At 36.5% G+C, this 24699-nt stretch overlaps 3 protein-coding genes across 5 annotated transcripts; 2 read left to right on the top strand and 1 right to left on the bottom strand.

The window, feature by feature from the left end:
• The first annotated feature begins 5199 nt into the window (after positions 1-5199).
• On the top strand, positions 5200-6968 carry LOC129284477 (scarecrow-like protein 32). Its single transcript, XM_054919971.1, has one exon. The coding sequence runs from the start codon at positions 5508-5510 to the stop codon at positions 6894-6896; it is 1389 nt and encodes a 462-aa protein (XP_054775946.1). The 5' UTR covers positions 5200-5507; the 3' UTR covers positions 6897-6968.
• Positions 6969-17794: 10826 nt separating this feature from the next.
• LOC129321750 (uncharacterized) lies at positions 17795-20195 on the top strand. Of its 3 annotated transcripts, none has more exons than XM_054967642.1 (2): positions 17795-18020; positions 18548-20195. In XM_054967642.1, exon 2 carries the CDS (start codon positions 18566-18568, stop codon positions 19607-19609), a length of 1044 nt encoding a protein of 347 aa, XP_054823617.1. In that variant the 5' UTR covers positions 17795-18020; positions 18548-18565; the 3' UTR covers positions 19610-20195. The 3 variants fall into 3 exon arrangements, with proteins under 3 accessions (XP_054823617.1, XP_054823615.1, XP_054823616.1); XM_054967640.1 differs by having other exon boundaries at positions 18104-20195; XM_054967641.1 differs by having other exon boundaries at positions 17796-18020; positions 18565-20195.
• Positions 20196-22217: 2022 nt separating this feature from the next.
• On the bottom strand, positions 22218-23956 carry LOC129321594 (peroxidase 35-like). The gene is given in 5 exon segments (XM_054967427.1): positions 22218-22788; positions 22790-22811; positions 23047-23212; positions 23308-23508; positions 23644-23956. Coding segments are annotated over 5 exon segments (984 nt in total). The 5' UTR covers positions 23860-23956; the 3' UTR covers positions 22218-22409.
• Positions 23957-24699: the final 743 nt, after the last annotated feature.

Here is a 24699-nt window from a genome sequence, read left to right as displayed (position 1 = left end):
ATCATGGACAAAAGCATCTTGAAAAAGAAACAAGAAAGAGGAGCATCAATTTTACCGTAAATTGTTAATGTGGCAATTCGAGAAATTTGACGACTCGAGAGAGTTCGTGTTGCAGACGCACCTAGAAACATGGGCTACGGGAACCAGACATGGCATGGTGGGCCCACGTTCTAGTCAATGGCCTGATCCCATCTGAGAGGCGAGAACACCTTTAAACGGCGCCGTTTCTTTTGGCCCGATTCCCAGGTTGGGCTAGAATAAGAGGATAAAAGAATCCAAACTGGATTATTAGCATATAAGTCGGCCCATGACGATGCCGTATACGGGGCATATAACTCGGCCCAACAATTAATCCGTGGTAATGAAAGGAAGGCGAAAAAGGGAAATTGCCATTAATTGATAATTACACTACTAGTTCCTTCAATTCTCCCATAAAATAAACAAGAGTCCGACAATTTTTTTTCCCAAATAGGATGGATAGAGTATTTAAGTATGCTTTTTTTTTTTTCTCTTAAACTTCATGTAAAATAAAGATCCCACCCAACAGTTGTTTCTCATAAATGCAGGTAATCTTTCAAAATTACTGCAAGAACCATGATCAACCAAAAATTAATAGAAGATAAAATTATGATCAAAAGTTACAGATTCATAGACTCGAAGGGAATATATGCTCGATCTTATTCTAATGGAAGAGTTGATTATGTACTCCCATGTGAAAATATTTGAATACTGCAACCTGCAAGTATATATATATATATATATATATCTTTAAAATCTCAACGTTGTGGACCAAATTAATCAATCAACACATACGTCAAATAGAAACAGGACCACAAAATGCAAGCATGTAATTAAAGAGAATTTATAGAAAGGCCTCACCTGCATCACTGCATGATTGGTTGGACATTTCTGAATCATAACATTTTGGTGTGATGGATGATCGAGTGGATATACTTAACACAAAGAAGAGAGTGATTTGGCCTTGTAATTTATGGCTCAACATTCGAAGTTTATGTCCTTGTACCTTAGGCTTCCCTGTGTTTTGGGTAAGTTATTAAGCTCCTAAAAACTCCCGTCCTGACCCAGCCTGCTCATTTTATCAGTAATTTAAAATTAGCACAAAGAACATGGGCATCCATAGAAGTGCGTGGACACATCATATTCCTTACTTTCATGCATTGCAATTTTTGTTTTTGGCGTCGTTTTAAATCCTAGAAAAACATATACAGCAAATGTTCAGAGAATTCTTTTACGTTAGAGAAATTCAAAAAAAAAAAAAAACTGGTTCAAACAATATTGCTTAATTCTAGCAAAATAAATGAACAAAACCTGCTCATGTCTTTTCTTTTTTGAGTACAGCGAGTAGAGATCTCACAGGCAACATATATATATATATATATATATATAATCACCCCTGAGATGCAGAAGACATAATTGCATTCACCATCTGCAAGATTAATGCTAGCTAGCAACCAGCTGAATTAATCCCCTGATTGAGAGTGATATATTACCGGTGTCATTTTGTAATAATCAAAGTAATTTCTGATATTTTAAGTGTGTCTGTGTCTCTATATATACTGCGTTATAAAACATTATGTTCGAATACCGCCATTCACATATATAAGTAAATTCAAAATCCCAATACACTGCGGATCAAATTAAAGTCACCATGCGAGGTCGAGTAGTAACAGGACCCCCAACATAGAATATAAGCGCATCCAAAAGGGAGAATCAATAAAAGGTCTCACTACATGATTGGTTGGACATTTCTGAATCACAAGACCGTGAATGCATCACATGATGACCAACGAGTCTCAAGATCACAGGAAGAATAAGAGTCGATGTGAGAAAATTAGAGAGAGAGAGGGAGAAGAGGAGAGGGAGGGAGGGAGGATATGCAAACTTTTATTCAATCAACGAGGATAGGCTAGATTATCTTTATTTTAATTTTTATACCTGTTAAGATAAAATTTACTAAAAATATAAAAATTATTTCAAAGCAAATAACTGATCTGCCCCCGTCTATCAACTAAGAGGACATTGATAAAACTTTGAGTACATTTATTTAAAAATCAATAAAATTTAAAATAATGTTAAAAAATCAACCATGTCCTAATTAAACTTAATTCTAAGAAATATTTTAAATATCCTCATTCAAACAAAATGTTAATAAAATAATCATAAATATCTAAAATAACCTTAATTTTCACCAAACCCGGCCTATTACATCAAGAGTGATGGCATGTCCCTTGTAACTTATGGCTCAACATTCGAAGTCTCTGTCTTTATACATTTGGCTTTCATATGTTTTGGGTAAGTTGGACTCCTAAGAACTAGCGCAATCCTGACCCAGCGTGCTCATTATATCAGTAACTTAATTTAAAATTAATCCAAGGAATACAAAAGCACATGGATAAATTCCTTGCTTCATGTCTTGCGATTTTTGTTTTTAGGGTTGTTTCTAATCATAGAAAAACAAATACAGCAACTGCCCTGAGAAATTCAAAAAAACCGCTCCAAACAATGTTGTTTTATCCCCCATGTGTCTTTTAGTTCTTGTACCTTAAGTAAAGGAATCCTCCTCAAAATTCTCATCCATGAATATTATAATGACACTTCTTTAACTTTTGCTGTTCTCCTTACTTGCTTCTTTCAAATTCTCACTGCTACAAAAAGGGAATTTTACTATCCCAATTTATATTATATTTTAAAAATAAAATTTAAAAAGAAGATAATTCACATCACCCAAATAAAAAAAGAATGTGAATTGAAAAAATAATTTTTTTTTAAATTTTAATAAGCCTAATCCTTTTCCTGTTTGGAGAACTAATCGTGACACTATTTTATTTAGTCATGACAGAAATGCTTGTGCGTAACTAAGCGCTAGAAAAGTTCTCTACCTTTTTTATCTCGAGATTCCATCCTACGCCTGAAACAGTGAAAATTAGTTAGCAAAAGCGAGCTAATAAAAAAAAAAGGAACATGGCGGAGCCTTTTTTAGGCTTCTCGGAGACCATGCATGATTCGGCACCACTATATTTAGTACTCAATTTCCATTTCTCGCAGACCAAACAGCACATATACATGGTACGTGGTGGGCCCTTTGACCCTTTTGAGAATTAAATCGTATGGCCGATCGGAGAGTTTATAAAGCAGCCTTCTGTAGAAGACCAGTGCATTAATATCACAGCAATGTAAGGAAATAGATAATCATAACATTCCATATACGCCAAACCACGCAAGGAATTATAGGAAGAGAAAATTTATGAGCTTGAGATCATAGAAAAACAAATAAGGAAACCAGGCCAAGAAAGGGAAAAAAAAATGCAACACAAAGAGACTGAGAAAGAAACGAGATATCACTCGCAAACTTGCAGTGGGGAGCAAGCCTCGTGAAGAGTAAAAGATCGAGCGATGTAGACATGTGATGTTCGATTCTAATTTGTGAAGTAGTACTGCATATGTGTGTGAACGCTAATACCTTTTCTTCGTGTCTAAATTTAATTTCCGTGGCTTATGCTCAGCTTGTCCTCTCGGATAAGGCCATAGAAACGATATAAATGAGGGAATTCTTATCTGTTGGGAAGTGATGAGTTCGATGGAGAGAGAATGATGGAAGAATGTTTAAGAAATGCAGTATAACTTGGCGATACAAAGTAGAGGTAACATGCTCGATAAAATACAAGCAATTCAAGTTCTGGTCTATAAATATTAAACAAATGCGGGGTGGAGGGTGTGGAATTCACTGCAAACAAACAACAGTGATATTTTTAGCAAGGATTCGCTTTTTCCTTTGGGTGGAGGGTTCGTCTATTCCCTCATTTTATGCATTGGATGTACTTAACGTCCCCTTACATGCCAACTTATTCATTTGATTACGTCAAAGCACCCTGAGAAAACCACATGTTGCTTGGATTTATATAACATAGCAGAAGTACAACTAAATCTTGCTATTTTTTTTATCACTTTCTATCATTCTTGTTTTCATTCGAATCGGGTATAAGAATCATGGCTGTGTATGGTCGCATCATGAGCGCGAACCCGTGGCCAGTATATTATCCTATTCAACTAGACTCCAGGATTTGTTGGAAACATACGATTATTAAAGACGGGAAAGACAAAATAATGAAAACGCCCAGTACGCTTCGGCTCTCCCATTCCCGTCCTCTTTTGCAAATTAACAACTTATACACGTTCTATTCTGTGATTAATCTCTCATACACACAAATAACGGACATGTCGCAAAGGAATATGCTACAATCGCGATATATTTAAAAGTATTTGTCAATGGATGGTCATATCTTTGCCTTCTACTCCCTCCGTCTCAGGCAAGGTTAAGCTTCTCAAAATATAAGATATTTTAATAAAAATAAAGTTTTATTAAGTATGTTTTTTCATTATTATTCTTTCCATATATTCTTTCTTTTTAATATTTTTTTATTAATGATGTATTAAATGAAAGATATTTTTAAAAGTTTATATTTTTATTTTGAAAAAGTGAGGTTGTAAAGTATATTTAATAAATTTTATTAGTAAGTGAGATTTTATTTAAAAGTATTTTATAATTTAAGATGAAGAGAGTAATTAAAAAAAAAAGGACTGTGTTGGCTGCTGACATAAATTATAGAAAACTAGCTAGCAAAGAATTTAGATTACAAAATAATAGGTTGATCCACTTGATGATTGTAAAAATCTTTTGGCTTTAGACATGATTAAAATTTAATCTTTGTGCATGGTTTGCCGTGGCCTTTTATTAAAAAAAAAAGGGGCTGAAAAATGGCCTGAAAAACTGATTCATTCCCTTGCTCTCTCCCCTGGTGTTTTAAAATAATGAGATACCTTTATTTTATTTTTGGACTTCTTTATTTAAAATTTTGATCAAAAATATCACATTTTTGCAGGTACACACCACGTATCAAGAGGAAAATGAACAGGAGAAAATCCTATTTGAAGAGGGAGAGATGTAAGGAATTTGGATTCAATGGGCTGGAATAAAATAATTAAAGAAAATTTTTATATTATTTTGGTGCCCCAATCTCCCACAGAGCCCACCAAAGGGAAAAAGATGACAAAATGGCAACTCGCAAGTAGTGACAAAGAGGAGGCCGGCTGTTTCACATGGCACCAAAATGGCCTTCGCCCCCCTCCTCTCCACCCACCAACCTAAACCCTTTACTAGTTTTAGCGTTTGGCTGGTTTTACCCCTCGCCTGACAAAGCCTGAAATTCTCCCAAGTATGGTCTCTTTTCCACAATTTGACCTCTCTGCTCACCTCTCTGCTTTTGGAATATAACAATAACGTCCTCCCCATAAAAGCTGACCCGTCTCTTTTACCTTCCATCCATCCCTTCTCTCTGCCTCTTCCCTCCCCACTTCCACGTATTTTCACTCACCCCTTCATTGGGATCGCTTCCCAATGGCCAGCGGTACCCCCTGCTTCTAGTCAGGTCACTTTCTCTTTTTCAGCCTCCCCCCCCCCCCCGCCCCTCTCTCTTTCTCCTCATTCAATGTCGACGCAGTTCACTCCTTCCCCTCCTTCTCTGCACCAAATCGCCGCCCCTTTCTCCGGCCTTTCCATGAACAAGAATAATCAAATTCTCAAGACGCGACCCTGGCCTGGCTTCCCTTCCTCCAAGGCCTTCAATTCCTTCGGTGATGCCACTTGCATGGAGCAATTGCTTGTTCACTGCGCCAACGCCATCGAATCCAACGACGTCACTCTCGCCCAGCAAATCCTCTGGGTTTTGAACAACATCGCTCCCCCAGACGGCGACTCCAATCAGCGCCTCGCTTCCGCCTTCAACCGCGCTCTGGCAGCACGTGCTGCCAAATCCGGCAGCTGTAAAATGCTTGCCGTTGTCACCGACGACCGTACCAACCCCGCCACCGTAGACATCCACAGCTTCTCCGTCGTCGAGCTCGCCAACTTCGTGGACTTAACCCCTTGGCACCGTTTCGGATTCACGGCGGCTAACTCGGCCATTCTGGAAGTTACCGAGGGATATTCAGTTGTTCACATCGTGGACTTGAGCTCCACGCATTGCATGCAGATTCCCACGCTCATCGACGCTATCGCCACCCGCCACGAGGTCCCTCCTTTAATCAGGCTCACGGTCGCTGGTTCCAATACCGACATCCCGCCAGTGCTTAACCTTTCCTACGGTGAGCTGGGTGCCAAGCTGGTGAGCTTCGCGAGTTCTAAGAACATAATATTGGAATTCAAAGTGATTTCCTCTAGCTATAAAGACGGGTTCGCGGCTCTGATCGAACACCTTCGGGTGCAACAGATGGTTTTGGCTGCAGAAGGGCACAGAAGGGAAGCCCTGGTGATAAACTGTCACATGATGCTCCATTATATCCCCGACGAAACCCTATCCACACTAACCCCCGAACCGGACCACTTGATTTCAACCTCTTACATGTACGAGTCGTCGTCGTTGCGTTCGATGTTTCTGAGAGAGGTGCGGAGCTTGGAGCCGACGATCGTGGTTTTAGTGGAGGAAGACGCGGACTTGACATCGAACAATCTGGTGTGCAGGCTGAAGTCGGCGTTTAATTACCTGTGGATACCGTACGACACGGTGGACACGTTCTTGCCTCGAGGGAGCAGGCAGAGGCAGTGGTACGAGGCGGATATAAGCTGGAAGATAGAGAACGTGATAGCGCAGGAAGGAGTACAGAGGGTGGAGAGAGCGGAGCCGAAGAGCAGGTGGGAGCAGCGGATGAGGAACGCCAAGTTTCAAGGGGTCGGATTGAGTGAGGAGGGGGTTTCAGAAGTGAAGGCGATGCTTGACGAGCATGCAGCTGGGTGGGGATTGAAGAAGGACGACGACCATCTTGTTCTCACCTGGAAAGGACACAATGTTGTTTTTGCCTCTTTTTGGATGCCTGCTTGACTTCACTTCACTTCACTTTTCCCATTTTTTCTTTCCCCTTATCACCATCAATAATATCCCCCATTATTCTTCCTCTCTCTAGCACTCTTATTTCTTTTTCATTATTCCTTTTCCCACTCTTTTATCCTTCTATTATATATATGCTGTATTCTTGAGGTTAGCTAAAATGTTAGATTGTTCACGGAATCAAAATGGGGCTCAATTTATGGAGTGGTCATCTACAACCGGGGGTAGAAGTTTCTAAAATACGAAGAACTTCACGAAACCTATACAGAAAACCTGAAGCTGCTTTTGCTGCAAACAAAACAATAATATTAGTAAATTAAAGTGGATTTTAGGAATTTCGGCGTCTGCTGCCCCTTTTTTCTAAAATCATAATCCTTTCATTTTAACTAATGGCCAAAATAATTTTATCTAATTTTCTTGAATAAACGGAATAGATAACAAACAGAACACGATGAACATCGCAGATTCACGTTTTGGAAAGCTGCGAGTTCGCTTCTTGCCTGCTCGCCACTGTGAGTTCATGGGCTGACCGCTGACGCCATTCAATTTTTTGAATGACATTATATGCAAAATTAATTATTTCATATTATTTTAAATGTGATTTATTTAGTTCACTGATTTAATTGCTTCAGAAGAGTTTTCTGATATAAATTGCCAACTGCCTGCACTACTTTTTTTTTATTTTGTTTTTTGGGAGTATTTTCTGCCCTAATTAAGAGTGTATCGTTTGTATTAAATACTCGTTTCATTCTATTTATAAGTTATTTTTTTACTTTATCTTAAAATTTAATAAGTTTATATATTTATTCTAATAAATATTCTTAAATCTTTATGATATTTTTATTTAAAATATTTAATAAGGATAAAAATATAAAGAAAAACTTTAAAAATTGACAAACACCCTATAAATAAGATTAAATTTTTTTCTACCCCTATCCTATAAATAGGACTAGAGGAATACATTGAGAGAAAAAGGCTGAAATCTTATTGCACTTTTTTTTTTGCCACTTGAATTATGAGGGTGTATGTGAGAGAGAGGGGGAGGCGAGAATTTTGAGCTCATTAACTTCTCAATTGTGTAGATAACAAAATACAACAGTTATGGACTTGTTTGAATTTCAATTGAAAAAAATTAATTATAAAATAATTGATGATGTTTGGATAAATTTTTAAAAATTAATTTTGATAAAATTGAGGTTCAGATTTTCAAATGGAACAAAATTCAACTTTTTCCAAATAGAATTTTGAAAAATTGAGGTGTTAGGATAAAAATTTCCAAAACTATTATTTTGGAGCTGAATTGAATTTTAGAGTGAATCCAAGCAAGCCCTATATTTATAAACTAGTATGTGGCCCGTGCAATACATGAGATGTGAAAAAATTAAAAATTAAAAATCTAAAATGTTATTAAGTGAAAATAACTTTTTTACTAATATTTAAATGAATTTTAATATATATACATATATATATATATACAAACATACATGCTGCCATTGTTGTATGTTCTTTAGTGTTATTTTACTCTCACTAATTGTTTTTAGTATAACCTCCATATTTTTGTGTGTGTATGAGAGTGAGGAAACTCTAACATTTAAAACTCATAAAATGATTAAAACTTATGAGATAATATAAATAAATTTTTTAAGAGAAAGTGTCCTAATATTGATGCTTAAAAATGAAATGTGCTGTCCCATATTTTAATACATGAAATAGCTCACATTTAAAAAAAATATGGGCAAAATAGTTTTTCCATGACCATTGCATGATATGGAAATGGTTAGCACAAAGTAGGGAAGAATATCATTATAAATATATTATATAATAAGAAATATTGTCTACACATGCTAGCGACGGACCGTAGACAAATAAAATGTTTGGATCCTAAACTTTGTTGGCAAAAAGAAAAAGAATCTTAAATTTTAACTCTAAATTCCTAGAAACAAATAAATGTTAGTAGAAACACTAAAACATGAAAGCATTGAAACACATCACTAATCCATTAGCTCTATATGAATTTTCTTTTAGCATTACTGGAAATGTTAGTAGTGGCACGTGTATGCTCATTTTTCTCAAAATGAGATGTTTGGTCCATGCTTATCACTTGATAATAAGCTTTAAGAATTTGTACCTTCAAACTCAATCTGCAAAAACTCCCAAGTACTGCACATTTTAAAGAGGAGTGGAGGACATCATGGAGCAAGGTAACATGTACTTGTAAAAAGTAAGAGAAAAATTATAAATAAATAAGTTAATAGAAAGTTAAGATAATGTAGAAATATCGGGGGGGGGGGAGGTAATTTTCTTTATATTTAAAAACTAAAAACTAAAAAATAAATAAATTAAAATTGCATCAGGAACAATGTCATTGCAAGAATGCTTCTTGTGGTTCTATTAATATTTTTAAAATTTAAATTTAGTCATAATTTCACAAAATGTTTAAAATTAAAAACTCAAATTTTTCAAAATTCTCAAAACAGAACATATTTAAATATGTAAGAAGTTGTAGAGTTTGGATAGTGGAGGGATTTTTGGAGACAAGGAAGTATAGATAAGTTTCTTATCCTTTTAAAATTAGAATTAGAATTTTGAGATTGTAAACAAGTAAATTAATAAAAAGCTAGGATAATGTATTAGGGATATATGTCATCACCAAGATGCTGCTAGCGATTCTATTTTTATATATGTTTATATATAAATAGATGGATAGATAGAGAGTAATGAATAACTGAATTATACATACACACTAAAATCAGTTAATGTGCCTATCCTCGCAAGTTGGAAATTGTAGATTAATCGTCAATCCCATGTCTTTGGAAAGATTCTATTGAAGCAATCAAAAGCTAGTGTGGACCGAACAAGCGAAAGATGAAGCATGGCTTGTATCTTTTCACAGACAATTGTTCATAAAAAAAATAATCAAGGCGTGGTGTTACAAGGCGTGTCAAAGACGTGGGGTCTCAAGAGAGTCTCAAGAGAATGGAAAAATTTTACTTCTAATCAAACGCGGAGAACCCAGGCTCCCTTACCATAGTTCACTTGGATACGACAATGCGAAGTGAAGAATACTAATGTAGATGCTGAAAAGTAGAGATGCATTAATTAAAGAAAAAGAATGGTAGGCTATGCTAGCTATACAATAAAAAATAAAGACTAAAGTTACATGATAAAAAAAAGAGTAACAGACGCAGAGTCTGAGACTGATAGTTTATTGATACTTATAATCATTGATAAGAGAGGGCTCCTCTATTTATAGACGATCCTGACTTGGTGCCTAAGCCTCATGATTGCCACTTTCTTTAAATTTAAGAAGAACTTCCTCTATCATATTCACTCATCATAGTGATGGTCTTGACTTAATGGCTAAGACTTAATAAATATTCTTTTTTCATATAATTATTTTAAAGCCAATCAAGTTGAGTTAGACCAGGGCCTCCATATTCATAATGTAGGTGTAAGCAATAGCTCTGCATACAAATTGGCCAGAGTCTTCATAGGCCAATTTTGTATGGATATATCTTAAAGGACTGGCTCATTTTTATTCTGATTAATGGTTGATCTGGTACTTTTCTTAAAAGACACCCTTATGATTGAGAATTAAAGACCATGTGATTCAGCTTAAGATCAAGTTTCTTAAGGCTTGGGACCTTAAGAGCTAGTTTTGGAATTGGCCCTTTAAGTTTTTGGACTTTAAGGACTGATTCTATAAAATCTAGCTGTTGTGAGGCCCTTGTGGAAAGAGCCTTTTAGGAGAGAGCTCTTGTAGAAAGAGCCCTTGCAAAACTTGCCTTTCTGACTTTAGCCCCTGCGGTGCCGGCCCTTATGGCTGTAGCCCCTATGACTTCAATCCCTTTAATCCTGGCCCTTATGATTGCGGCCCCTATGACTTTAGTCATTGTGGCTCCGGCCCTTTTGGTGCTAGCCTTAATGCCCAATGACTTCGACCCTGCTGATACTGGCCCTACTGGCTTTGGCCTCGATGATTTTAGCCCTTATGGCTCTGGCTCCTCTGGTGCTGGCCCCAATAGTGCCAGCCCCGATAACTTTGGCCCTTATGGCTTCGGCCCATCTGGTATTGATCACAATGGCTCTGGCCCTTGTGGACGAACAGGCCTGCTATTAAATTAGACCTGCTATTTATTTTTTGAGGGATATTATAGTGGTCATCGTTATTGATCTTTTAATCAAAGGGCACTTTAGGAGACTACCCCCTGAGTCTATCTGTTCTCTGAAGTTATGAGCCAATTAAAGCTTGCTCCTGCGACAAACTAGACAGTATAGCATAGATGTTCCTTAGCCCCTCCTTCAAAGTTTACAATAGAGCTCTTTGCCTCTCATTAGCTCGTACTTCACGTTCTGCATGTGCAACCACCTTCTCTAAGTCGTAAGACTCAGGTCTATTCTTTCCAACAACATATTAATCTTTATGTGTCCTAGGTATTTCTTTCACATGAGTCCCATCGGGCGTGCCAAAAATTGTTTGTAAAAAACAAACAATTAAGGCATGGTGTTACGAGCGTGCCAAAGACGCGGGATCTCAAGAGGATGGAAGAACTTGACTTCTAATCAAACGCGAGAAACTCGGGCTCCCTTACCACAGTTCACCTAGATATGACAATGCGAAGTGATGAACACTAATGTAGATGCAGAAAAGCAGAGATATATTAATTAAAGAAAAGATAGTAGGCTATGCCAGCTATACAATGAAAAATAAAGACTAAAGCTACATGATAAAAAGAAAAATAAAGTAACAGATGCAGAGTCTGAGATTGATAGTTTATTGATACTTATGATCATTGATAAGAGAGGGCTCCTCTATTTATAGATGATCCTGACTTGGTGTCCAAGCCTCATGATTGCCACTTTCTTTAAATTTAAGAAGAACTTCCTCTATCATATTCACTCATCATAGTGATGGTCTTGACTTAATGGCTAAGACTTAATAAATATTTTTTTTTCATATAATTATTTTAAGACTAATTAAGTTGAGTTGGGCCAGGACTTCCATGTTCACAATTTAGGTGCAAACAACAATATAACAATAACAATTTCAATATGTTTTTGTGCGCTCGTGAAATTTATGATCAGACTAGTATTTAATTAATTAATTTAAATTTTGCAAGCTAATTAAAATATGTAGAAACCCTTCAACTTTGAGCTGTTGATGAATTTCCTAAACGACCCAGGCCAACTCAGCATGGTTGGTTATAAAAATCAATTACCGCATGATATGATTTATGTTTGAATATAAAATTCTCATTCATTATTAGTCATAAAAAACAAGCAAGAGGTGCTGATCTTCATTCTAACTCAGGTTCGGTCTCAAATCGTGGTTGGTTATAGAGCTAATCCATACAAAATATATATATATATATATATATATTTGAAACCAGCTCCTTGTGCATCTAACAGGGGTTTAGTCGTTTAGATCTACCTTGACCACAAAATCTGTACTAGCTACCGTTAAGAGACCTGCCTTCAACGTGAAGTTAATGTATTGCTTTTATGTGAGAATTATGCATGATCAACATACAATAATATGCGTCCAAACAAGGTGAAATTATTAGTAGAAAGTAAATTATATAATTAATATTTTCTGAACAATATACACAACTAATATCATCTTGAAGTAGGTGTTCGGCTATTGTGACGTGCTTGAGTTTTGATTCCAATTAGCTAACGCAATTAATTATTATTAGAGTGACATTAAGGAGTTGTTGTACATACACTCTTTATACTTGAATTTAAATTCAATGACTATACTTAATACAGATATTGAGTGCCTGTACCATGCATTTAAAATAGTGAAATACAAATCAATAATTTAAATTCATATTTCAGTTAAAACTAATAAATATGTGAATTTATCTAAATTATTTATATAGATTTCAATAATTTAGATGATACAGACATCCAATATCTATAGTCATAGAATCCAAATCCACTTATGCCATCCTTTCATGTATATGTGAATGCAACAGATTTTGTTCTATCTATGTACAGGCACTAACGCAATTCAGTGTTTCTCCAGGATCACTGAGTAGAGCTGAATTGTTGTGCGTTAATTGACGTGTGATGTGTATATATCAATTAATTCACTTTATCAATATAATGAGAAATTCTTATATAAACTTAGTAGATTATATCATATACTTTCTCCGTCTCAAATTATAAGACACTTTTAGACAAAATCTTACATATCAATAAACCTCATTAAATATACTTAACAACCTTATCTTTTCCAAATAAAAATATAAAATTTTAAAAATACCTATCATTTAATATATTGAAAAGAGAAGAGACAAACATTAATTATAGAGAAAGAATGGGTAATATAAGAATTGATGTATTTAATGAAACCTTAATTTATTTAAAATTTCTTATATTTTGAGACGGAAAAACTCCTTCAAAAGTTTCCTATAATTTGAAATGGAGGGAGTATATTTTATCTAATAAAAACGTGTGATGTTACATAACAGTAAATATAAATTGATTATAATATTGATGATAATAGAAAGAGAAAATACAATAAATTAATGAGATAGTCTATTTTAAAAATAAAGTTATTAAAAATAATAACACATTAGATTTTATTTAACTAGACTAGTGCAACATTATAGGTTCTTCTTGGACAAAATATGAATGATATAGTGTATCGAGTTCATACAAGTTTTTCTTTGGCCTCTTGGTCACAAAACAAGCAAGTAGCTGGCTAGACCACCGGACTTTTAACTTTTAATTTTGATATTATTTTTTATACATAGAAATTCAAAAGCAAAGCTAAATCAATAATTTTTTTTGCCACAAGTATTTTTTTACTAAAGATAATTATGTTTGAAATACTGTTGAACATTAAATACAAGTAGTTGAATACTTTTCATAATAGAAATTCAAATATTGACTCATTATACTGAGAAGGGCTAACTCCCTTTATTGGACTCAAGTTAAATCTTAATCTTACATGATTATTGATCAAGATCGAAGAAAAAGTTTTATTCCTCACTAGATATTTAAATTATGCATGATTTTAGATGGGTAGACCTATGAAAATAAATTTACTAAAGCAGGATTGCAATCCCAAAGGCTCACGCCTCAAGATTTTTTTAATGAAATCCAAAAATTCATGCCTTGTCCACACAATCAGGCCCATTTTTTAAAAAACATATTTTTTTTTTAACAAACATGATGTTTGGCCTAATGGCTTAATAAGTGATGCAATGGAAGAAAGAAGCTAGAATCCGATTCATGTGACGACAGAAGGCCTTACCATTTTACATTTAATATTTACTGACGACTTATTATTATTTGGAGAAGCCTCAGAGAGACAAACACAGGCTATGATGAATTGCTTAGCAAGTTTCTCAAGGGCATCTGGTGCAAGAGTCAATAAGAGTAAGTCAACTTTATTCTTTTCTCCTAATGTGGATCCGAATTTGAAAAGGAAAATCAAACTTATCTTTGAGATGAAAATTACTACAGACATTGGTATGTATTTGGGCTTTCCACTTACTAGGAACAAGAAGTAGACGAAAAAATTTCTCTATGTAATGGATAAAGTTAAGTCCAAACTTGTGGGATAGAAGGCTAATTGTCTTTTAACAGTGGATAGGGCAATTTTAGTGAAGTCTGTGCTCAGCTCAATCCCTATCTATCCTATGCAAGTGACAAGATTGCCAATTGACACTTGCAAAGAAATTGAAAAACTTCAAAGGAATTTTATATGGGGTCAAGATCATTTACATGCCTATCATCCTATTTGTCGGGGTACATTAACACTTCTTAAAATGTATGGAGGCTTGGGTTTCAAGAGATTAACATCAGTAAACAAGTATTTTGGAGCAAAATTAGCTTGGAACCTTCTTAGTGGCACAAATAAGCTTTGGGCTAATATTATACAGAATAAGTATATGTTGAGAAACACAAAAAACTTATTGACTGCAAAAGCTGGAACTCTTCAGTATGGAAATTTATTTGTGAGCAAGATGAAATTCTTAAAGAAGGAAATAAATGGCAAGTGTGAAATAGTAAATTTATGTTTTTTTTTTATGATTTTTGGCTATTTCCAGATAAAAGCCTCAAAGTTTTTTGTTTGAGACCCTTAACAATAAAGGAGTTAGCTAGTAAAGTTTGTGATTGGGTTGTCTTTAGCTTATGGGATTATGTCAGATTATCCTTAATAGTATCAGTAGAGGTAATGCAACGTTTGATAGCAATTTTGCCTCCACGAGATTCTATAAGAAATGACATTATGACATGGAATGGGAATGCTAATGGACTCTTCACTGTTAAGTGTGCTTATTATTTACTGGAAAAAAACCTTTGCCCTTTATAATACTACTTTTAAGGCTATTTAGAAGTGGAATGGTGCATAAAGGATTAGGTTCTTCTTGTAGCAGTTGTATCATGAGAGATTGCCTACTAATGAATGGAGAAGTATGTGGGCTCATAATCAACCTATCTGTAGCTGGTGCAATAAGGATGTGGAGTCTATTATCCATATAGTTCGTGATTGTCCTTATGCTAGGAACTTATGGAGATGACTGGTCAAAAGGAGGTATTACTCACTTTTTTACTCCTTATCATTGAAAGAGTGGATCAATTCTAATCTGAAACAGAGTTTTAGTGTTTTTAGTGCTTGTAACTGGAATTTATTGTGGGGAATTATTATATAGAAGCTTTGGAAGTGGAGATGTAGTCATAGTTTTGAAGCTAATTTTTAAAAGCCTGTTAACCCTTTGACTATGATTTTAGCTACTTGGAGAAATTATATTAACAATAATAATTTGACTGATGAAAGTTGCTCTAAACCTTTAAATCAGGGCCCTTCTTGGACCTTTTTGCCATATAGTTGGGTTAAGTTTAATGTGGATAGGGTTATGTCTACCTCAAGTGGTATATCAGGGTACGATGAAGCACTAAGAGACAATACTGGGCATTGGATAATGGGATATTGTCATCATATTGGGCTTTGTGGTGCTTATGAATATGAGGAATAGGCAATTTAGAAAGGTCTCCGTTTTGTATCAAATTTTGGTTTTAGACCTGTCATTATAGAATTTGATTGCAAGAATCTCCAAGACAATTTGGCTAAAAAGAGAATTTGTCATTCTTTGGGCAACATGGTATCTGTAGAGATTCTTGATATGCTAAATTAGAACTGGCAGATTAAATTGCAATATGTTTCAAAAGATATTAATCATGTAGCTGACAAGCTTGTGAAGAAAGGTTTAGCTTATTCTTCTCTTTTTAAAGTTGCTCTTACTTTTGTTAGGAGTTTAATGTCCTCTGATGTTTTAGGATGTGATTCCCCTCCTTTGTAATTTATTTTAAACCTCTGGGCATTATGCCCTCTTTATTACAAAAAAAAAAGCATTGTGCCACTTGAAAGTTTGGGCCAGGTTTTAGCCTAACTTAAAAGTTAAAAAATAAAAAATATGAAAAAAATTATATTAATAAAAAATATAATTAAATTAAAAATAAAAATTTATAAAATTATATATGCTTAACAATTATCCATCACTTCCAACTAATAGTTAAAATGATTTGGCAAATTGGCTTGGTACAACAAGTTGGCCAATGGCCACAAGCTATTGACTTGCAAGAAAACTAATTGGCAAATGGGCTCAGTATGACTCCTGGTCACAGTTAAACCTCAGCCTCATTTGGTATGCAAATCTTAATTTAGAAAGATTGAGATTGGGAGTGAGAGTGAGAGGGGGAATAGAAGTGGGATTGAAGTTTTAAAATTATGTTTGGCATGAAGTAATATTAAGAGGGAATACTTACTTTTAGTTTATTTTATAGTTAAACAAAAATATAAAAATACTATATTACCCCTCAAAACATAAATTGGGTTTTTTGTCTTTATCATTTGAACACTCTTCTCCCCCAAAATAGAACATCTATGGTTGCAGAAGAAAAGTTACTTCCACTGGTTATCCGCATCATCTTCTTCCAATCTTGTTGCTCTTCTCCCCCAAAAAGAACATCTATGGCCACATAAGAGAACCTCATCGCTGCCCTCTCCTCTCATCTCTCTCTCTTCCTTTTGGTTTGAACTAATAAATGAGAACGGTGAGGATGTAGATGATGGCAAAGTCAACAACAGTAGTGAGATTAGGTGACCGCAGCTCGGGTTCAAACCGATTATGCAAAGAACATAGTTGGTCATTCTCCTCCTTCTCTCATCTTCGATCTCCTCCTTCTCTCTACAAATCTAGCAATGACATCAATGGATGAGAGGCTGGTAACGACAAAGGAGACATTGACATTACTTCGTCTAAAAGGAGGGCAAAGGAGGAGAGACAAGATGGAGATGAAGGAGGAGAGGGCGGAGGAAAGGAGACGATAGGGGTAATTTAGTTTAAAAAAATCAATCATAGAATTGATTTTTTAATACCATGAGAGGTAGTGGTATTAAGTAATCCTACTTAGATGAGATTGATATTGAGATTAAATTTTTCATTTTTTTCATACCAAATATAAAAAGATAAGATTATCTAATGCTAATTTCAATTTCACCCTCTCATTCCTTCTTATTAAACACGACCTTAAAGTATTAGGCTAGTCCTTTCAAGCTTTATGCATACTGTTTGTACTTTTTCTTAAAAAAAGAAAAGGGACTGGGCTTGAGCGCCACGTGTAGGCCGGGTCGGACTTTCATAATCGAACACGAAAACCCGAAACAAGACTCGACCATTCAAAGCTATGCTGAATGCTGACATTATATCTTTCTTTCGGTTCCATACTAATATTCGTATTCCTGAGCTGAGACTTTGACTTTTGTTTGACTTTGAGTTAAAATATGACGGCTTGCTGGCCCAAATCCAAACTGGGGGCTTAAGTACGTGTGAATTCAGAGGCCATAAGCTGAAGCTGAAGCTCTTTATTATGATTAGCACACCAATCCTTCTCGTTACCATCTTACATTACTCCTTCAAAAACGCACGTGCCTTTGACCCTTCCGACCGAAGAAGCTTCGGAAAGGTGGCGCTCTGCTTACAAGCCCTAATCTTTCTTCCTTTCTCGCGCTTTTCAAGCGGGCAAGTAGTGCAGTGATCGAAGAATTGCAGCGACAATTGTAATTTGGAACCAAGTTCCAAACCCAATTCACTTATTCAGGTTTCTCGCTCAGTTCTTCGCCTCGCTTTCTATTTTTATCTCAATGTCTGAATTCCGTTTCGTGGTTTCCTTTTTTTGATCAGTCTTGCTGCGGGGGATTCTACTTCTCGAATTAACGATTTGAAGTATTAAACCCTATTTTGATGCGAAATACTGCTCGCTTTTATTCTGTCAGTTAAACTAGCGTACTGTCCAAGTAGTGCAGTTCTCCGAGATAGGTCTTCGTCCACTTTAATCTGTGATCCCAAGAATTATGTGGTTAGATGATGGTCACTGGAAATATGGCACGCCAATCCTTTTTCTTTAGCCTCGCCGATACCCATGTTTTTGCTCTGCCCTTCTTCGTCAAAATTTAGTGTTTCGGTGGATGTCAGCTGGCATAGCTGAGTGCCGTTGCTGGAATTAATGCGCTTTGAACATACATTAGGGCTTTGAGTTTGGGATCGAGTTTTGAAAAGTTAACTAGATCCTATATGGGGTTCAATAATTCTCTCTTATCTGATGATGCTTTAATTCTGATCATATAGACAATTTCTGGCCGCAGGATGACAGCAGCACAGTGTTTTACTACAGTGGATACGCTAGAGCAGAAATTGCAGATTGAAAGAAGGCTTGGAAGTGTGAAAGCATGCGAGTATTTTAATCTTCTCACAAGATTTCTTTCTTTCAAGATTAGCAAGCTCAAATTTAATAAGCTCTGCATAGCAATTATTGGGAGAGACAATGTCCGTCTCCATAACCAGCTGATCAGGTCAATCATTAAAAAGGCATGCCTTGCCAAGTTACCCACAAGTAGAAATGGCAGAGTAGAATGTTCACTGAGTGTTAAAATTCCAAATGGGAATCAAAAGAGTGATCTTCAGTCACTATGCAGAGACTTACTCCAATCTCCTCGAAAAATGAGGACGCCAAATTTACGTGACCGCAGATTCAAGGATCGTTCGAGCCCTCATGGTCCCCAAGGGAAGAACCATAGCATTGTATGTGAAGATTCTGTCCTTAAAATTCATGAGCAGCAAGGTACTGCCGATCTATATTCTGTAGGGAGCATGCCCCCTCTCTCAGCAGATGATGGGGAGGAGGTTAATCAAGACTCTGGAAGCCCACTCGATTATAGCAGGAGTCTGATTACAGCTCCTCTTGGAATTCCCACAAACAGAAAAGGAGTTCGAAAAGTTTCCTTTAATGTATTAGCATGTTCTTCGGCCACTAGCACCTGTCAAGACAGCGGTCAACTGCCTGATACCAGTTCCTTGGTGAAAAGGTTGGAGCATAAGTTGGAAATGGAGGGAGTTAAAATCTGTGTGGATTCTGCCAACTTATTGAATAATGCTGTTGATGTTTACCTCAAAAGATTGATAAAACCCTGTTTGGACTTAGCTGTTTCAAAATCAGTTGACAAAATTGGTGGTCAAATCCAACATGGTCTGAGTGGGTCGTCAAATAATAGATATGTGCAAAAGCCAAGCGAGACTGTTTCTGCATCTATTTCTGATTTTCGGACAGCAATAGAGTTGAATCCTGTTATACTTGGAGAAGATTGGCCACTACATTTTGAGAAGGTTTTCTTGCGAGAATCAGAAGAGTGAGCAGAAAACAGATTGCATAGAATGGAAAAATATTTTCTGTACAGATTTCACGGCTGACTATTTTAGCTTAACACTTGTAAGAATCCTTCTTACAGAACAGGAAGAGATCTCTTTGATTGACACCTTTTGATTATTTGTTCATTTTTTATCCATTATTAACGAAGCTTATTTCAGAAGTCAGAACCAAAGTTCTGTTTATCAGCCTCGAGTGTTATAGGGTCATTGTTTCATTTTATGGTGGGATGTCCCATGGTTTGAGGGGGCGGGGGTGTTGGATTATATCTGTCTGCTTATATGAAGTTCTCTTCAGAATTAGTATCCAGCATGGAGCTGTGCTCTTTAGCATATTTTCATTGCATGGAAAGTGGTCATGTTTGACCGCTAAACTCCTGGTCTTTGTCAGCTGATTGTTCAATGCAGAGAAAGGGAAAACAAGACGAAAATGTCCATATCAACAAATTCTCCTCGAATGGTAATATAAATAGACGTTTAGGTATGTAATTTACTCACAGTTGCTGATGAAAATAGTGATGATGGCTGTGTGTATGGAACAGTTCTCTCCTGCAATTTGATCTCCAGTTGGTGATATTGGCGAGTCTTTCTCTTAGGGTCTGAATTTAACTTTACAAGCCTGAGATTTTTTTTTTTTTTTTTTTTGGGTGACGTGAAAGATTTTAATTCCCTTTTAAATGCTTTGATTTTAGATAACAAGCAATTAGTTTCCAGTCTTGCGTTACCACATGGCTCAGAAAGTTTTAAATCTTATCAGAGTAGAGAAAAGCAGCTGAACATTTCCTTTATTCAATTATTACAGATTACAAGCTTTATATTTATAGAGATGAAAACGGTCACATTGATGCGTTTAAGGTAAATAAAATAGGAAATTTTAAACAAATTACACTGCTAGAATCATCTATTTCCAGCTAGACAGCAGAGCACATTACATGACAGCTGAGGTGGAAAGTTCTGCTGAGGTGGATGCTCTACGAATCTGTTGACATTCGGCGAACATTTAATGGAAACATGTATCTGCTGTAAAAATATTACTCCTATGTCGAAGCGTTTATAGTTCGCCCCTTCTTGTAATAAGAATGATATTATAGTTGGCCGCCCCGCCCCCCGGGGGGGGGGGTTTAAGATCATATTAGATTCCAACATGAAGCCTCATTCATTGCATTTTATTGGTTGATTTTGGTGCGGGGGAATGATGTGAACAGTTACGCATGATCATTAAATTTCAAATAATGCAGGTGGGGGATGTAATTTTTGGTATTTAAAGCAATCGCCAAGCGACAATAAAAAGTTTATGGTCATGCTGATGTAACTTCATTTTTTGGTCAACTGAGAATGTTGAAGGTCAATTTAAGTTTTATCATGTTCACAGGTGTAAGATGAGATGAGTGACAAGAACCATGCTGCATCTAGATGGTAACCTGGAAAGCAAATGGGATTCCTTTTTTTTCCCCCCCATCTGAGAAAAGCTGGGTTTAAAGTTTGTTGCCTTCTATTCATGTTCTTGCTCAAGATTGACTATGGAGTTTATTTAGGGTCTGGTCTTAAATAGATGGCTTTTCCTTCTAAGCTGCAACAGGGTGTAAAGAATTGGTAGAAGATGCATATAACCACACTATAAGTGTTCTCAGCTTACTTTTGTATTTCAATTTTCATTTTGGCCCCTTATATTATAGGCCAAATGCTGCTTGCCACTTTCAACTATGAGAGGAGTGTTGTACTATTTTTTATATATATAAAAAAAAAAGTATTGTACTGTCGTTCCCAGCTAATTAACTACCCGCTTCGATCAAACTTAAATAAATCTTACTTGATTGATTTGTTTGATGATTTACATAATTTGCATCCTTATAGTGTCATGCAATACAAAAGGGAACGGCATCACTGTCAAGGAAAGCTTGCCAACCTAGTTTTCCCTTTTTTTTTGGGGGGGGGGGGTTTCCGACATACAAACATTTCATTGATTGCCTAAATAATTGCTTCATATGATAACGTGCATTTCAAGCTGTTCTCATATAATATCTGAAATTATTTAGACAAACGCTTTTTATGGTTTGCATTTTATTTTATTATAACAGAGCCATAAAAGTAGATCAAGAGAGGAAGGGGATTTCGAGCTAAAGACGTGTATGCTCCGTTTTTTATGCCGTTGGACTTATTGGTCTTGAGCCAGCAATTGAAGGAAATGTTTTACATAAAATTAGACAAAAAAAAATTGAAATGCAGGGGAATCATGCCAGTAAAGAAATTTCTTGTTTTCCGCATTTGTCAGTAAAAACCTACATCAAACATAAAAAATCTAGATGTGCAAGGAATCGGTTTTAGTGCTGATCGTACATATGAGCATTGAAAATCTCATTATTTTTAAATATTTAAATTTATTGAATGATTTTTTATAATTTTTTATTTTTATTTTTTAAAAAAATTTTTTAATAGATACAGAATCTAAAATAAAGACAATATTTTAATTGTCAATTTTTTAAAAAATAATTTTTATTTAAAAAATACTAATTGAAAAATTAGAAACCTAGATCACGAAAATTATATTAGGAGAGTCTAAAGGTGACGACGAGCTTTCAAATTGGCTCCACATGTATGTACAACGAACGATTCATCCATTTCCTCAAAGTCAAGCATAAAAATTGCACATAAACGTTAAAGCGATTCGTCCATTCCCTTAACTTATTGTTATTATTGAACAAGTTTTATTAACAACAAATGTGTTTCCCGTTGCATCGTCGTTCTCAAGTGACGCTCCCACGTGAAACCCTGTCCCAGTTTCTGGGAATCAGAGCACAGAACAATCGGTACGAATTTTGCCATTGCTGGCAGTTTTGACACCCACGCGACCCAACTTGGTGATGGCGGTGACGAAATTGGCGTTGAAGACGTTCTTATTAGAGGCAAAAGCATTGACAGTAGACCTGGACCTCGGGTCGGAGAAGAGGATTTGGTCGGAGGTGAAGAGGCCTTTACCTTGCTGGAGATTCTGGTAATAGACATTGTCAAACGTTCTAGGGGTGGTGGGGTCCATGTTGATGGCTATCCTTGGATCGACGTTCCTCGGACACATCCCTTGGAGCTGGCTTGCATACAGTCCGTTCAACGTAGGGTCCACTGGGTTTCCTGGCCTGAAGTTGTATATTCTATTGGAGAACGGCTGCAATGCGAGAATCCAGGGTGTGTGCTCCTGCAAATGAATTACCACCTTGTTCTTTAGATTATCAATTTCTAGCCAAATTAAAACCGACACAGATTAACCTGCCTTTGCATGTGCGTGCACCTCAAAAGCTTCAACCCTCACTTTCCTCTGATATTTTAGGATTTACTTCCTCCATCCGTCCAACGGTATTGCATTCAAAATTTCAAACTTATACTTAAAAAAAAAAAATCAAACTTTTGTAGAAATGGAGGGGTTATAAAACCTGAGAGGGCAACCATGTCGGTTTGGGTGAGGCCGCGAGAGGCAAAGAGTGAATTGAGCTGGTTCAAATTGAAGTTGGGCTGAGGCAGCCTGCCGTCCACATCGGAAGCTCTAGAGACGAGCCCGTCAAATCTTCCCAATTCAACTTCATAGAATGGTCCTCCAGCCTGCACATGCGTCACAAATACAGATTCATTAATCCATGAATCTTTACTTAATTAACTCTCTGAGCACAAGATGATCGAGCTGGACCGACACCCACCAGTGAGACAACTTCACGAGTAGCCAAGGCCAGAATATCAGCACAAGAGACTTTGTTTCTGCACTGAGGGACGGCATCCACTGCTGCTTTTGCTTTGATCACTGTGTCAAACCCATCACCCGCCAATGACAGATTGTCGGGGTGATCCTTCTCTGCTTTGTTGTTCCCTGTCGATGCTATCAATACGGAAGCATCACAACCCTGCAATGCATGGAATTCCAATTCCAATTCAGCATTATGGGTGAAAGGAACTTGTATTTAAGTCTTTCTAGCATCGTTATAGCAAATCCACGGTAGAAATTAAATTGCTGCTGCTGATTCATATTAAGTGATTACCTGGACAAAGCAATCGTGGAAGAAGAGACGAAGGGTTGCGGGGACTGTAACAAATGTCTGCTGAAACTTGTTCCTTACAGCTGTTCTCACGATGCTTTCGAGATTGGGACAGGTTTTGGCATAGTGGTTTTTGCTCAGTTGCGCATAAGTGGAATATGGAAACAGGCAGAGACTCAATGAGAGTGACAACATAAGTATGAGACGACATGGACCCATATTTTGCAATTTATGGAGTGGAAGGGAAGAGGAGGGGGAAGAAGATGAGGGCTTTGGTTGCAAGTTGGGAGTGAATGAATGATATGCTTAAGCGGAAAAGTATGAGGGGGTATATATTGAGCTATGAGCCTATCAAGTTGTTGTGGTTACGCCTCACGAGCCAGTTGTACCGGAATCTTTTGAACTTTTTAGTTTTTTAACAGCAAAAAAGTGAGCTTTAATTCTCTGAATAATGATAATAATAATAGGAGAATGGTGGGCATCGAAAGGGACACTATTGAGGTTGGCTATGTCAATGGCAGACTTGGTCTCAAAGACTCTCGATCATTTATTCACGTGCGGTGATCTGATAAAACCTCCAAATGCTGCGCGTTTAGGATTCGGGAGGGCCTGCCTAGAACCCAACACACCAGAAAGTGTGGACCAAAGGGTTAAGAAAAGAGTTCTAAACATCCACACAGAAAGAGAGAGAGAGAGACGCTGCTAAAATTGAGCACAAGAAGAATCTAGAGTGGTATGCACGTTAAGGTTACTTCCTTTGGCCTTCCCCAACACTAGCTACCACAAGAAAATGCCGCACTTTCCAGTTTGGTTGTCTGAGCCTCCTCGTAAAAATGACGTTTCTATCAGGTATTGGGCTCCAGATATAACCGCTGCGCTTAAACACGCTTGAAAAAAATGGAGATGAAACTTCTTTTCTCGAGACATAATTGAGCGCATTGAATTCTAGTTTCTGTGAAAAATTCCCAGGCTCAATGATTTTTTTTTGGTTAATTTCTGGCAAAACTTGGCACAGCCTACCTAAACTCTGTCCTTCAAAATTTAAGTTGGAGGGGGGCT

Source organism: Prosopis cineraria, unplaced genomic scaffold (assembly GCF_029017545.1).
Source record: "Prosopis cineraria cultivar Desert tree isolate PC_DT_omini unplaced genomic scaffold, ASM2901754v1 PC10, whole genome shotgun sequence".
NCBI lineage: Eukaryota > Viridiplantae > Streptophyta > Magnoliopsida > Fabales > Fabaceae > Prosopis > Prosopis cineraria.
This window is presented reverse-complemented; position numbering and strand designations above follow the sequence as displayed.